Raw genomic sequence first — 12,538 nt, forward strand, 5'->3', positions numbered from 1 at the left:
AACCCTAACCCTAACCCTAACCCTAACCCTAACCCTAACCCTAACCCTAACCCTAACCCTAACCCTAACCCTAACCCTAACCCTAACCCTAACCCAAAGCTGAATGTTGCCAATGAGATTGTTGTGCTGCCATCTGCATGAAGATGTGTGGCATGTGCTGTGGTCAGTGCTGCAGGCTGGGCGCAGCGGCGGCAGCAATGGCAAGTATGGGCGCATTGGGCGCAGCGCCGTTCACTACAGCGTTGATGGCCAGCAACGGGCGCCGCAACGTTCTTGTTGTCTCAGCTGTCCTCAATGATGATTGGCAAGTTGTGAGCGTCGTCCTCGATGACAATTGGCGCGCCGTTGGCCAAGGCAGCGCCGCTACGACGCCGCAGTGCCGCTGCCATGAGAGCTTTTCGCCGCCGCAGCTCACGCTTCCCCGCACTTCACGCTGCTGGCTTCGAGGATGAGAAGTGACATTCATTGCGCCTCACATCATGCCCTGCGCCTGCTGCTCTGCGCCTCCCATTAAGCCCTGCACCTCGTATGCCCTGCACATCTTGCCCGCGCCTCACATCTTGCCCGCACGGCCCACGCCCACCTCCTCCTCGAGCCACGCGCGGATCTGCTGCACGACCCAGTTGGGCTGCTCCAGATGCGGCCAGTGCCCGCAGCCTTGCGCCACGGCCGTGCGCAGCGTGCCGGCCGGCGCGTGCTTCGGCATCGCGGCGCCCATCTGCGCGGGCAGCGCGGCGTCGTGCGTCGACATGAGCAGCAGGTACGGCATCTGCGGCAGCTTGAGCGACGCGAGAGCTGCGAGAGCGTGTCAGTGGCAATGCAGTGGCCGAGGCGCCTACACGCACTGCGCTCCTCTTCCCACGCGATCCGCCGGCAGCGGTACCAGTTCAGCGGCGCATCTGCGCGCGCGTCAGCGAGGGCACAACGCAGCAGATCCGCACTCACCGATGCTGCCGCCGCGCTTCGGGTCGAAGCAGTCAAGCACGCGCTCCCAGTCCTCGCCGCGCAGCAGCGCCGCCTGCTTAAAGTCGGCGAGCGTCTCGGGCGCGAGCGGCTGCTGGAGCATGCGCTCGAGCGTGCCCGCCGCGTTCCACTCGTAGGTGCGCGCGGCCTCGGTCCGCATGGCGCGCGGCGCGGCGAAGATCATGCTGAGGAAGTCGTCGATCTGCCAAGACATCAGCAGTCACGCGGCTCGAACGACAGGCGGCGTACGCACGCGAGGCTCAATGAGCGCCGAGCTGCGCGGCTCGGCAAAGAAGGCCTGGTAGCCAAACGAGGGCACGACCTGCAGCAGCCGCTCAAACGGCAGGAACTGCGTCTGCGACGGCTGCGGCACGTACGGCACCGAGATGCTGCGGGCAGTGAGTCAGCCATCGCGTCACCTGTGCAGCTGCTCCACTGCCCGCTCCACTCTCCGCTTTCACTGCACTTACCCGGCGATGCCGAGCACACGCTGCGGCGCATGCAGCGCAAAGCGCCACGCGAGAAACGAGCCCCAGTCGTGCCCGACGACGACAAAGCGCTGCTGGCCCACGAGACTCTCCATCAGCGCGAGCAGATCGTTGACCATGGCGTGCGGGCCGTACTCGGCGATGCGCGTCTGCGGCGGCTTGCTGGTGCGCCCGTAGCCGAGCATGTCGGGCAGCACGGCGGTGAAGCCGGCAAAGGCGAGCGCCGAGGCGACGCCGCGCAGCGAGCCGGCGTCGGGAAAGCCGTGCAGCAGCAGCACATGGGGCGCGCCCGGCAGCGCCGACGCCGGCGCGAAGAGGTCGTAGCGGTAGCGCCGCGACGTTGGCGCTGCGCCGGGCGCCGACGGCGGCGTCGAGTACGGCGTGACAAAGTAGCGCGAGGCCCGCATGGCAAGTGACAGCGTGGCGATGCGATGCAGCGAGGCTGAGTGACAAGACTGGCGAGAGCGAGATGTGTGCTTGGCCGGGGACGAGGTGGATGTGGAGAGGAGCAGCGCGGCGCCGCCCGAGGCGAATGCGGGGACGCCGCCGGCGCGGCACGAAACGCGGCCCGGAGCCGGCGCCGGCGCACGTGCCACCTCTCGCCCTCGGGGGTCCAGCGCGGCCGCTCTGCTCCGCACTTGTGCTCTGGAGCGCATGTGCAGCGCCCTGAAACTGCTCAAGCTCGAGTCACTTGGTTGGCCAGAGAGACGGGAGCGCCAGCCACGAGCGCCGCACGGGAGCGCCAGGCACGGAAACGCGCCGAGTCACGCCTCCGCCCGCTGCTCGAGCGGGCACGGCAGACAGCGGCGCCCCGCTCCCTCCCACTACCACCACAAGCCGATAGACAATGCCCGACTCGGCGCCGCAAGTCACAATCCGCGCCATCGAGTCGCGCGACGAGGCGGCGTGGCGCGGGCTCTGGCAGCTGTACAATGAGTTCTAGTCCGTGCTCTGCGGTGTGGGCACTGCTGCAGCGCTGACGGCCCGTCCACAGCGAGCGCACCGTTGCCGAGGAGGTGACGGCCGCGGCGTTCAGCCGCTTCCTTGATCCCACCAGCACGTTCAGCTGCGCCGTGGCCGAGCAGTCCGACGGCGCGCTGCTCGGCTTCGTCACCTGGATGCCGCACCCGACGACGAGCAGCATCGAGCCGGCCCTCTACCTCAACGACCTGCTCGTGCACCCAGACTCGCGCTGTGGCGGCCTCGGCCGGCGCCTCATCGAGCATGTGTATGCCGACGCCGATGCCAAGGGCGCGCCCAACGTGTACTGGCACACGCAGCACTTTGTGCGTTGCCTCGCTCGAGCCCAGAGTCAATGCTGACGCTCTTTTGTGCAGAACCACCGTGCACAGGTACGCGTCGAGCTGCTCTCCGTGGAGAGCCCTCCTTTGACTGACACGCCGCACACAGCTCCTCTACATCAAGGTCGGGCGCCTCACCGACCGCCGCAAGTACACGCGCCACTAGCGGTGCACGGGTGACTAATGCAATGACGCGCTAAGGTGACACAGGAGAGGTGACAGTTGAGGATGGGCGGCCTCACAGAGGCACGCGCTTCTGCTCGGGCGACGACACCGCGACGAGACCACCGCGGCCGGCGCGCTTCATCTTCGTCGTGGCCAGCGGCGCCGCCTCGCCGGTGGAGCCGTCGGCGCGGCGCGCAGAGGTGGCGCCGAGGATGAAGCGCGCGACGCCGGTGCCCTTCTTGCGGCGCAGCGCTCCGTCGACCGAGGCGGCGCCCGTCGCGCTGCCGGCGCGGCCCGGCGCCAGCTGGTTGATCGAGTACGGCGTGGGGTTGTAGTGGAACGCACTCTCGGCGCCCGAGTGCTCGCCGATGCTCATGCTCGACGAGGCGAGGCGCACCGTCTTGCTGCGGCTCTCGACCTTGCGCTTGGGAGCAGCGACAGCCTCGCGCTCCGTCGCGCGGCCGTCGACCGAGTGGTGGCGCTGCTCGAGGCGACCGGCAGGCGTGAACACGCTCGCACGCGGCGTTTCGACGTCGCGCTCGTCGCTAAACGAGTGGTGTACCATCGATGCGGCAGTGCGCGAGCGCTCGCCAACCGGCGACATGGCAGAGTGGCGGAAGAGCGCCTCGAGCTGCTCGATCTTCTGCGCCAGGTCCTGGATGCGCATGGCATCCTCGCGCTGGGCCCGGCGGCTCGAGTCCTTCGCGGGCTGCACGGCATCGCGGACCGGGCGCGGCGAACGAGCAGCGTGTCGCGCCGACGGCGGCTCGCGGTAAGCCGAGGAGGACGGCACGGCCTGAGCTCGCAGCTGCGAGTCGCGCTTGCGGCGACGCTCCTCCGGCACGGGCGAGACGGCCGCACGCAGCACCTCGGGCGAGAGCTGGCCGCGCTGCGTGAGGCACATCTGCAGCTGCTCGACCTGGCGCCGCAGCGCCGCCACCTCAAAGGCCTCGGCCGTCTCTGCGTGCTGGCGGCTGGGCGCGCGACGCTGGCCGCCGCGCGGCTTCTCGTTGAGGTAGCGCGAGATGGCGGCCGCCGCCGGCGACGAGCCGTCGCTGTCCGAGTCGGTGAGCAGCTCGGCATCGCGGGGCATTGGCAGTGACGGCTTGCGCTCCGCCGTGACGCGGTCGTCGTCCTCCAGCCCACTCGAGTCGTCGGCCGGCTCCATGAAGCGGCCGCTAGCGTCGGTCAGCATCGAGAGCTGCGGCGGGCGTGGCTGCTGCGTGCGCCGCGGCACGGGGTCGTCGAGCGTGTAGGCGTCGCTATCGTCGTCGTCGTCGGAGAGGTCGTCGCGGGCTTGCGGAGCGAGGCGTGACGAGCGCGAGGGCTGCACAATGCCCGAGTGCACCTGTCGCGGGCTGACGGCCGAGCCGCCGCTGTTGCGCTGCGCAGTCTCCTTGCTCTCCTGCCACGGGTGCGTGAACTTGACGGCGTCGCCGCGCCGCTCGCGCCGCGGCTCGGGCGCCATGTGCATGTCGACGCTCGTCTCGGGCGAGAGGTCGTCGAACGGCGGCCCGCGAAAGTGGCGGAACGAGGGCACGTCGTTGTACACGCTGCCGCCAAACGGCGCCGCCGACTCGGCGTCGCTCAGGGGAATGGAGGGGCGCTGCGCCTTGCGGTGGTGCCGCTTGGCCGCTGCCGGCTGCTCGGGCGCGGCCTCGCGCCGCTGGCCGTCTCCGAGCGGCGACGGCGAGCGCGAGAGGCCGCGCTTGGGCGCCAGGCGCGGCGCATCCGGCGCGAGGCCCACCGGCGCACTCCACGACGCCGGCAGGCTGCTCGACGAGCGGCGCTCGGGGCGCGCCGACGCGGCGCGGCGAGGCGAGAGCAGGCTGCGGTGCTGCGGCGCGGCGGCATGCTTGCCCTTGCCGGGCTCCTCGTCGATGCGCCGGCTGCGCAGGCTGGCGGCGGTGGTGAAGGACGAGGCGTCGTCGCGCAGGTGCGCGCCGGCGGGCGTGTCGAAGATGCTCTGCGTCGGCGTGCCGATCGACGAGCCGATGGCGGGCGACGACGGCGCGGGCGAGTGGACGGCGTGCGACATGGTGGAGTGCTGGGGTCTGCGGCGGCGGACAGCATCCTGGCCGGCCTTATGAGGGCCCGAGGAGCACGCGGTGCTGCGGATCGTCCCCTGCAACGCGGCGCAGCGGGTCGCCTGGCACCGCGGCGCAGCGCCACGCTCCGCCCAGCAAGCAGCTTGACGCAGCTCGAGTGGCTTGCACGACGCCGCCGTGCCATGCGCTGTGCTGCTGCTGTGCCTGGCGGCTGCGATGCTGGGTGCGGCTGTCACGCTGCTCGCAGCGGCGCAAGCAATGGGCGGCACAGAGATAGGAAGCCGCGCGTGCGGCGGCTGCGGTGCCGTGACGCGTGCTCCGCTGCGGTGGGTCGCGCACTCGTCGCGCCGCCTATCGCCTTGCCCGCTGCCGGCTGCCCTTGGCTGCTGCGCCGCTGTGCCTCACGCTCGGCCCCGGCAGCGTTGCGCCGGCCCATGAGATCGCCGCAGCGGTCCGCTACATCTCCTCTCACGCTTCGTGCTCCAGCGCAGAGGCTCGCGCCGCTGCAGCGCAGGGTGCTGCGTGCTGCGAGGGGTGCTTGCCGATCTGTCATGCGCTTCGTTCGCGCCCGCGTGCTGTCGCTCTCGAGACAGCTTGTACCTTGTGCATCTGCATCACACCGCCGCTCGCAGCTCAGAGTCGAGCACGCTCATGCTCGTCCGGAGCGCTCCCCCGACGGGCTCAAACCGCGCCGTGCTGCCTCCGAAGAGCGGCGCCGAGCCCCACACGCCCCTCTCGCTGCTGACTCTCGTTCCCGACGACCGCAGAGACAGCATGCCGTCTCACCGACGCCACAAGCATCCGTCCCGCGTCCTTCTGTTGCCTCGTACCGGCTTGTGGTGCACGCACTTCTGAGACTTGCTCGCCTCGGCGTCGCCCGCAGCGGGCCTCAGCTGCTGCTGCGCCGGCTTCTGTCCCTCCCGCTCCCCGCACGTCCACCTCGAGCTCGCCACAGCAGCAGCGCCACGCATCACAGCCGCCAGCTGCAGTTGTGAGTCTGCATTCTGAGTGTCGCAGGGCTGCCCTCGTCGCCCTCGCCAGGCAGGCCAAGCTTTGGCGCTGCGAGCTCCGCCAGCGCCTCCGCCCTCCGCGAGGCGCTCCCAGGCTAGTCGCGATAAGCGATAAGGCGCCCGGCACGTGCCGCGTGGGAGCACGACGGGCGGCGCGATCACGTGTGTGCATCTCGCAGGAAGAAGCGCTCCAGGAGCGCGCGGCGACGCACCCGCCGAGATGCTCACTCCACCACCCCTCCCTCCTGTGAGTAGCCCGGCCAGCCACCCGCGTCGACGATGATCCAATCACATCGCTGTGTTCTTTCGTACCATGCACGCGCCCCATCGCCGTCCGGCCTGGGGCGCACGCGCTGCCGATCCTACTCACTGCCTGAGACGCACCGCTCTGCCTGCCACGCGCCAGGGAACCGCACGCTCACGCTGCCTCTCCTCTAGGTCCGTCGACTGCGCTTCAATTGCATGCATGCCGCTACGCCTTGCCGGCCAGCTTGAACACGTCGATGTACCACTGCAGCTCGCCCTCGAGCGCAGCCTTTTGGTGGGCAGCCTGCCGGAAGCCTGCAGGGGTGCGTCAGCATCGCTGCAGCGCACGCACACGCGCGCCCACACACCGTGGCCCTCGCCCTCGAAGAGCGTATACGAGACGCGCCCGCCCTGCTTGCGGATCGCCTGCACGATCTCCTCGCTCTGCGCCGGCGGCACCACCTTGTCCTCGGCGCCCTGGAAGAAAATGACGGGCGCGCGGATGCGGTCGGCCATGTAGAGCGGCGAGCGGTCGTGGTAGACCTGCGGCACCTCCTCGGGCGTGCCGCCGAGCAGTGCTGTGGGGTAGCGCGACTCGAACTTGTGCGAGAGGCGGTCTGGCGGAAGAGACACGTGAGCGTATGGCAGGGAACAGCGGTCGCGCGACTCACAGAGCGCGGTCAGCTCGCTGATGCCGTACGACGAGCGTCCGGCATTGAAGCTGTCGGGATAGAGGCACAGCGCAGCGAGCACCGTGTAGCCTGCAGCGTGTGTGAGCGCGGCAGGAGAAGCACTGCGCCCGGTTGCACTCACCGCCCGAGCTGCCGCCAGCGATGGCAATCTTGCTGGGGTCGACGCGTGGCACGTTGGCCGGCGCGACCACAGGCGTGTCCGCCTGCTTCGTGACGGCGATCTTCTGCATCCTGACAGGGTCCCAGCCGGTGGCCTCCTTTGGCGGCGGGCGGTCAAAGAGACGCTCAAACACATGCTCGACGACCGGCAGGCGCGGCAGCAGGTGCTGCACCACGTGTCAGCACAGGGCGTAGTCAACTCTCAACACTACTCACAGGGAACATGACTTCGAGCTTGCCGCCGCGTCCCGCACCCTCGTAGCCCTCGGCGGCGCGCGTCGAGATGGCCAGATAGTCCATGACGCCCCAGCGGCGGAACGCCTCGATGGTCACGACGTCGAGGATCGAGTCGCGCGGAATGAGGCGCGTGCGCAGCGATGTCGCCTGGAAGTGCGCCGCCACCGTCGTCGGCACACGCGAGCCGGGCAGCGTCGTCTTGGGCGCCGCGCGCAGGCGCGCGCGGCGCGCGTGCACCCACGGAATCGCGAAGCCCTTGACGGTCGTCAGCTGGATGCCGATGTCCGGGATGCTCGTGACGGTCTCTGCGCCGAGGGAGGATGAGTGAAGGCGCACCTAGCCATCACGCCGCACCGCACCTTGCTGCACTTGGTTCAGGTGGCGCCAGAGCCAGAGCACGCCGGCGATGGCGATGCCGAGGAGCGGCATAAAGTCGACGGCGCCCTGTGGAGCGATTCAGCGAAGGGACACGGACCACAGTCTCAGCAGCACTCACATATCTGTACTGCTGCACGCCGGCAATGAGGCCGCTGAAGAGCACAGCTGTGGCACAGTCAACGGCGCCGAGCGACCAGCCGGCGTGCTCGTTGAGCAGCGTCAGCTCGATGGTGCCGTCAGGCTGGCGGCGCTCGCTCAGGAGTGACAGCTGCGCCCTGCCGGCCTCGCTCGACGAGCGCGAGGCACGCGCAGCACTGGAAGCGACACTGGCTGAGGGCCCGCCGGCGCCAGCGTCAGACGCGAGCCAGTCGGCACAGGCGGCGCAGTCGCGCACGTCTACGACGCCCCAGTTCTTGTTGAGACGCTCCCTGTCGGATCAGATGCGTCAGCTGCGAGAGCGTGCCTGCGTGGCCGCAATCCTCACATGTACTTGCGGCCGTCTGTGGAGGGAACCGTCAGCAGGCATGGCTGATCGTGCCGCAATTGTACTCACATCCGGTGCTGCCGCCGTAGTTGACATTGCAGACTGACAGCGCATTGTGAGCTGGTGCTGCCGCGTTGCATGCCACGACACGCACCTAGGAAGCCGCGCGTCGTCCAGAACTGCACGCCGAGATTGAGGCCCGCGTCGGCGGCCGACGTCGGACCGCCATGCGCCAGGATGATGGCCGGCGGCGCCGCCCCCGTGGGCGCGGCGTAGCACGGGTTGAGCGGCGGATACACGATGGCGTGGGCGGTGCTCTTGCTGCCGTCGGGCAGCGTCGTGGGGAACTCGACGGTCTGCGCCTGGCTGAGATAGTCGCGCGGCACGGTGCCGTTCTGCACGACGTCGCTGCTGCGCTTGAGCACCTGCCACTTGGGCGCCGCGCCCTTCTTGGCGCCCGACACGTCCATCAGCACGAGCGCCGACGGCTCGTCGAAGCGCGTGCCAACAAAGACGACACGGTGCTCGTCAACGGCGCGCAGCTGCGAGATGACGCGGAACGGCGTCTCCATCGGCCGCAGCGTGCGTGTCGGCAGGTGCACGAGGGCGAGCGAGTGGATGCCGCGCGTGATCATCGAGCATGCCAGCCACTCGGCGTTGAGCGGCACAAAGAAGGAGCTAGCACAAAGTCAGCGAGGTCACAGACCGGCAGTGCCAAGAGCACTCACCCGTTGAGCTGCCAGGCGGGCTGCTGAAAGTCGCTCTGCGGCGGCGCCTTGAGCAGCGCGAGCTTGTCGCTGACGCGCAGGTTGTCCTCGTCCTCGGCGCGCACGCGCACCTCGTACAGGTTCGCGAAGCCCGTCTCGTCGTCGGTAAAGTACAGCGCCGCGTCCTCGTCGGGCTTCGTTGGCGCCCACACGGGCATCTGCGCCACCTCGCGCGCCGAGCCGGCGACGCAGCGCGCCTCGGACACCACCGGCGGGCGGCCGGCCTGGTGCAGGAAGCGCGCGACCCACAGCTGCGTGCCCCACCACGGCATGCTCGGGTGGTCCCACGAGACCCACGCCACGAAGCGCCCGCACGGCGAGAAGCGCGGCGACACGCTAAAGTCGGGGCCCTTCACCAGCGTGTAGAGCGTGCCGTCGCGCGTGTCGAGGCAGGCAATGGTGTTGACGACGCCGGCGGGCGTGTCGACGGTGTGGTCCTCGTGCACGCACAGCACGAGCGGCAGCGACGGGTGCGCCGAGAAGTCCGCCAGGCGCGACGTCTTGCTGTCTGCAACGAGTATGTGCATCAGCGGTGACCTCGCTCTGGGCAGCAGCAGAGCTGACCTTCGCGCAGGCGGCGCGGCTCGGCGCCCGGACGCGCCTCGAAGATGCCACACGTCTTGGCCTGCGTGAAGACGAAGTTCTCGCCGCCGGGCGCTGCGGCCACGGCACCGCCGCCGTACTCGTGTACGCCGCTCTGCGCCGAGTGCGCGCGTGTGAGGAGATCCGTGCCCTCGGGCGCCTTCTCACTCGCAGCGCCGGGGACAGGGAGGGAGACGAGGGCCGAGCGGCCCTGCTCGAACGGGCGGTTCTCGACGTAGGCGATGCGTGCCGGCGCCTTGCCGCGCGCCGGCAGCACAGTCACGTCGCCAAAGGAGATGGCGGCCTGGGTGAGCAGGTCGGCCGAGATGGGCGACGCCCAGAGGCCGTACGGCGCGACGGTGCGCGACGCCGCTGCCTGGGACATGGCGCGGGCGAGCGGTAGAGGAGCGTGCAGGGAAGGGCGCGCCAGCCGCTGCAGGAGCGGGCGCACGAGAGACGACAGTGCGAGCAGGTGCGCAGGCAGCGAGAGTGGGGACTGCGGTGAAGGCGAGCTGGAAGTGTGGAGGAGCGGAGCCACGAGTGGAGAGTGCAGTGCAGGGACGTGCAGGGGCCGCCAGAGAGCCGCGGAACAGCCTCGGGCGCGTGCAGCGCATCGCGGGTGGCCTGCCTTCCAACCACCACCTCAACGCGCACACCGCACAATGCACACGCAGGCCACGCACACGGAGCACGAGAGAGACGAGCTGTGATTAGACGGAGAAGCGAGGAACGGCGGCGAGGGTGGGCACTCGCAGCGCCGGGTATGTGTCAGTCTGGGACAGGGCGACTGGCGGTGGGAGAGTGTGCAGATGCAGCGGCTCGGCCAGGTGAGCCTAGCCGCTCAGGCCGGCCTTGGTCGACGCCGGCAGCGGCAGGCCGCCGGGCGCCGTGCCCGGTGCGCAGATGCCGCCGACGTCCTGCCGCTGCGCCGCCATCGACGGCCCGCCGCACGCGCCGTCGTCGTGGTGCGCCTCGCCCGGCTCGCCGAGGTCGATGATGACGGCCTCGCCCGCCTGCACGGCGCCCGCCTGCGCCTGGTCGAGCGGGTCGAAGAGCTGCACCTGCGGCGTCGCGCGTGCCACGGCGCGGTCCAGCGCCGACATGCTCGCAAGGCGCTCCTCGGTGTCGACGGCGTACACGATGACCTGCCCGCCGCCGGCGCGGCGCCGGAAGATGCCCTGGTGCAGCGGGCGCGGCGCCGAGGCCGGGTCCGCGTGCGTCGCGTCCTGGCCGGGCACGACGCGCGTGTAGTCGAGCGTCTTGAGCAGCAGGTAGAACGCCGAGGCGCCGACGGAGCCCAGCAGTGGGCCTGCCCAGTAGATCCAGTGGTAGCCCTCAAAGTGGCCCGCGACGACGGATGGGCCGAAGGAGCGCGCGGGGTTGAGGCCGGAGCTGCAGCAGGAGTCAGCATGCGTCGACCAGACAGACGGCATAACGCACCCAGTGTACGGCACAGCGAGCAGGTGGCACGCAAAGACGGTCAGGCCGACGCCGACGGGCGCGAGCATTGTCGACGAGTGCTTCTCGGCGGCGAGCATGAGGCTGGTGCGGTTGTCAGCAGCAACTTACATGTCTCGTCGTGAGACTCACACGACAAAGACGAGCACGGCGGTGCACAGCGCCTCGATGAAGAGGCCCTGCACGATGGACACGCCGTCGCCGAGCGTCGTGGCGACGGAGACGTGCGTCGGGCTGCTCAGCAGGCCCTCGACGAGCGCCGCACCGGCAATGCCGCCGGCAATCTGCGCCACCGTCAGCATCGCCGCACGCAGCGGCGACACGCAGCCGCAGAGCAGCAGCGAGAGCGTGACGGCGGGCGAGAAGAGGCCGCCGGTGATGCGGTAGAACGACCAGATGGTGACGAGGATGCTGAGGCCGAAGGAGCACGCCACGAACATGACCGTCGAGTTGGTGTCGTCGCTGGCGTGCACCAGCGCCGTCTTGGCGCCGCCGAGGGCGAGGAAGAGAAAGGCCGTCGTGCCGACAAACTCGCCCACGCACGCCACGAGGTCCTGCGGCAGGTGCGAGCGCAGCGCGGCGGCGCGCTGCGGGCGCTTGAGGCTGTTGCTGATCGACGACATGGCCGTGTGTGAGAGGAGGAGCGAGAACCGCAGGTAGAAGGCAAAGGCCGAGGTGAGAAAGTGGAGCAGAAGCAGAAAAGAGAGCGTGGTGCCGTGTGGGCGTCGGGTGAGGCGGACGAGTGGGGACGAAGAGGCGTGAGGAGCGGCCCGAGGATGGCAATACATGCTGCTTATGACCCCGCGTGAGCTTCACTAGGGACCACCTCGGGTAGATGCTGATCTCTGAGCGGGGCAGCCACGGCAGCGGCCGGTGCGGCTGCGGCGGGTGCGTATCCAACGGCGCGCGCGTTCGTTCAACGGCGACGCGTCGGCGAGGCGGACCCGTGGCGCCTTGGCAGCGCGCATGCGCTGGGAGCGCCCAGCCTTTGGCCGTTGGCGCTGTGCTCGCTGGTGAGGGGCTGGTACAGGCGGGAGGGCAAGTTGCGCTCGCATCGCGCCGCTGCTGGTGCAGGCATTAAGCGGACCCTCGGTGCATTGTTGCTGCGGGTCGTGTCGATGCCCGAGCGGCTCCGGCCTGCCGAGCCTGCTGGATGTGCATGTACTCAAGATCCTCTCGGTGCTGCAGCGGCCCCACAGACGTTGACAACCGCTCACGGCGCGAAGGCTTGCCGCACTCGCCCATCGCGGCCATGTCACGACGTGCGGTGCGGGGTGCAGCGCTGACAGACCCGACCGGCCCTCAGAGGTGCAGACTGCAGCGGCCAGACCGGTCATCGCGCTCGGTCAAGAGACTAAGCGCAAAGCGAAGCCAGAGGACGAAGCTGACAGGCCGGAGACCTGCAACAAGGCACGAGACAGCGAGGGCACAGGCACGAGGCGCCGCAGCACAGACTGTTGGCCCGTGCGCTCGTCTTCGGTCTCGTGCAGCAACGATCAGAGGGCCCAGACGCACTGCTGATGAGACAGACGACACTCGGTGCGAAGTTCATGAGGTGTT

The 12,538-nt window shown here is 69.4% G+C and overlaps 7 protein-coding genes across 7 annotated transcripts; 1 reads left to right on the forward strand and 6 right to left on the reverse strand.

Moving 5' to 3' along the window:
• Positions 1 to 470: 470 nt before the first annotated feature.
• Positions 471 to 1,946, reverse strand: FA09DRAFT_303090 (alpha/beta-hydrolase). The gene is made up of 5 exons (XM_025740432.1): positions 1,434 to 1,946; positions 1,217 to 1,352; positions 946 to 1,165; positions 846 to 899; positions 471 to 795 (listed from the first exon to the last, which is right to left on the reverse strand). The coding sequence occupies exons 1-5, from the start codon at positions 1,856 to 1,858 to the stop codon at positions 554 to 556; spliced, it is 1,077 nt and encodes a 358-aa protein (XP_025601311.1). The 5' UTR covers positions 1,859 to 1,946; the 3' UTR covers positions 471 to 553.
• A 170-nt stretch (positions 1,947 to 2,116) lies between these two features.
• On the forward strand, positions 2,117 to 2,968 carry FA09DRAFT_327020 (acyl-CoA N-acyltransferase). Its single transcript, XM_025741238.1, has 4 exons — positions 2,117 to 2,393; positions 2,446 to 2,737; positions 2,789 to 2,803; positions 2,862 to 2,968. Exons 1-4 carry the CDS (start codon positions 2,299 to 2,301, stop codon positions 2,916 to 2,918), a joined length of 459 nt encoding a protein of 152 aa, XP_025601312.1. The 5' UTR covers positions 2,117 to 2,298; the 3' UTR covers positions 2,919 to 2,968.
• FA09DRAFT_39 (hypothetical protein) lies at positions 2,749 to 5,068 on the reverse strand. The gene has a single exon (XM_025745629.1). The coding sequence runs from the start codon at positions 4,953 to 4,955 to the stop codon at positions 2,991 to 2,993; it is 1,965 nt and encodes a 654-aa protein (XP_025601313.1). The 5' UTR covers positions 4,956 to 5,068; the 3' UTR covers positions 2,749 to 2,990.
• Positions 5,069 to 5,553: 485 nt separating this feature from the next.
• FA09DRAFT_81 (hypothetical protein) lies at positions 5,554 to 6,390 on the reverse strand. Its single transcript, XM_025745845.1, has one exon. The coding sequence runs from the start codon at positions 6,301 to 6,303 to the stop codon at positions 5,647 to 5,649; it is 657 nt and encodes a 218-aa protein (XP_025601314.1). The 5' UTR covers positions 6,304 to 6,390; the 3' UTR covers positions 5,554 to 5,646.
• Positions 6,391 to 6,447: 57 nt separating this feature from the next.
• Positions 6,448 to 9,905, reverse strand: FA09DRAFT_292526 (hypothetical protein; the record flags this gene model as incomplete). Its single annotated transcript, XM_025740007.1, has 11 exons — positions 6,448 to 6,536; positions 6,590 to 6,838; positions 6,893 to 7,066; positions 7,197 to 7,239; positions 7,289 to 7,612; positions 7,779 to 8,115; positions 8,172 to 8,187; positions 8,241 to 8,273; positions 8,326 to 8,849; positions 8,900 to 9,497; positions 9,536 to 9,905. 11 exons carry the CDS (start codon positions 9,903 to 9,905, stop codon positions 6,448 to 6,450), a joined length of 2,757 nt encoding a protein of 918 aa, XP_025601315.1.
• A 268-nt stretch (positions 9,906 to 10,173) lies between these two features.
• On the reverse strand, positions 10,174 to 11,750 carry FA09DRAFT_357658 (aquaporin-like protein). The gene is made up of 3 exons (XM_025744861.1): positions 11,111 to 11,750; positions 10,961 to 11,062; positions 10,174 to 10,912 (listed from the first exon to the last, which is right to left on the reverse strand). The coding sequence occupies exons 1-3, from the start codon at positions 11,599 to 11,601 to the stop codon at positions 10,354 to 10,356; spliced, it is 1,152 nt and encodes a 383-aa protein (XP_025601316.1). The 5' UTR covers positions 11,602 to 11,750; the 3' UTR covers positions 10,174 to 10,353.
• Positions 11,716 to 12,478, reverse strand: FA09DRAFT_135 (hypothetical protein). Its single transcript, XM_025739094.1, has one exon. It carries the CDS (start codon positions 12,313 to 12,315, stop codon positions 11,794 to 11,796), a length of 522 nt encoding a protein of 173 aa, XP_025601317.1. The 5' UTR covers positions 12,316 to 12,478; the 3' UTR covers positions 11,716 to 11,793.
• Between the last annotated feature and the right edge of the window lie 60 nt (positions 12,479 to 12,538).

The sequence above is a fragment of the Tilletiopsis washingtonensis genome (assembly GCF_003144115.1).
Source record: "Tilletiopsis washingtonensis strain MCA 4186 unplaced genomic scaffold FA09scaffold_1, whole genome shotgun sequence".
Taxonomy (NCBI): domain Eukaryota; kingdom Fungi; phylum Basidiomycota; class Exobasidiomycetes; order Entylomatales; genus Tilletiopsis; species Tilletiopsis washingtonensis.

Excerpts from the sequence above, each read along its gene's own strand:
- FA09DRAFT_303090 (XM_025740432.1), bottom strand. The coding sequence starts at position 1,858 with ATGCGGGCCTCGCGCTACTTTGTCACGCCGTACTCGACGCCGCCGTCG. Across the intron at positions 1,353-1,433 it reads CGTGTGCTCGGCATCGCCGG|CATCTCGGTGCCGTACGTGC; the intron begins GTAAGTGCAGTG and ends CACTGCCCGCAG. Across the intron at positions 900-945 it reads GAAGCGCGGCGGCAGCATCG|ATGCGCCGCTGAACTGGTAC; the intron begins GTGAGTGCGGAT and ends ACGCGCGCGCAG.
- FA09DRAFT_327020 (XM_025741238.1), top strand. The coding sequence starts at position 2,299 with ATGCCCGACTCGGCGCCGCAAGTCACAATCCGCGCCATCGAGTCGCGC. Across the intron at positions 2,394-2,445 it reads CAGCTGTACAATGAGTTCTA|CGAGCGCACCGTTGCCGAGG; the intron begins GTCCGTGCTCTG and ends GCCCGTCCACAG.
- FA09DRAFT_39 (XM_025745629.1), bottom strand. The coding sequence starts at position 4,955 with ATGTCGCACGCCGTCCACTCGCCCGCGCCGTCGTCGCCCGCCATCGGC.
- FA09DRAFT_81 (XM_025745845.1), bottom strand. The coding sequence starts at position 6,303 with ATGGGGCGCGTGCATGGTACGAAAGAACACAGCGATGTGATTGGATCA.
- FA09DRAFT_357658 (XM_025744861.1), bottom strand. The coding sequence starts at position 11,601 with ATGTCGTCGATCAGCAACAGCCTCAAGCGCCCGCAGCGCGCCGCCGCG. Across the intron at positions 11,063-11,110 it reads GCCGTGCTCGTCTTTGTCGT|CCTCATGCTCGCCGCCGAGA; the intron begins GTGAGTCTCACG and ends CAACCGCACCAG. Across the intron at positions 10,913-10,960 it reads CTCGCTGTGCCGTACACTGG|CTCCGGCCTCAACCCCGCGC; the intron begins GTGCGTTATGCC and ends CTCCTGCTGCAG.
- FA09DRAFT_135 (XM_025739094.1), bottom strand. The coding sequence starts at position 12,315 with ATGACCGGTCTGGCCGCTGCAGTCTGCACCTCTGAGGGCCGGTCGGGT.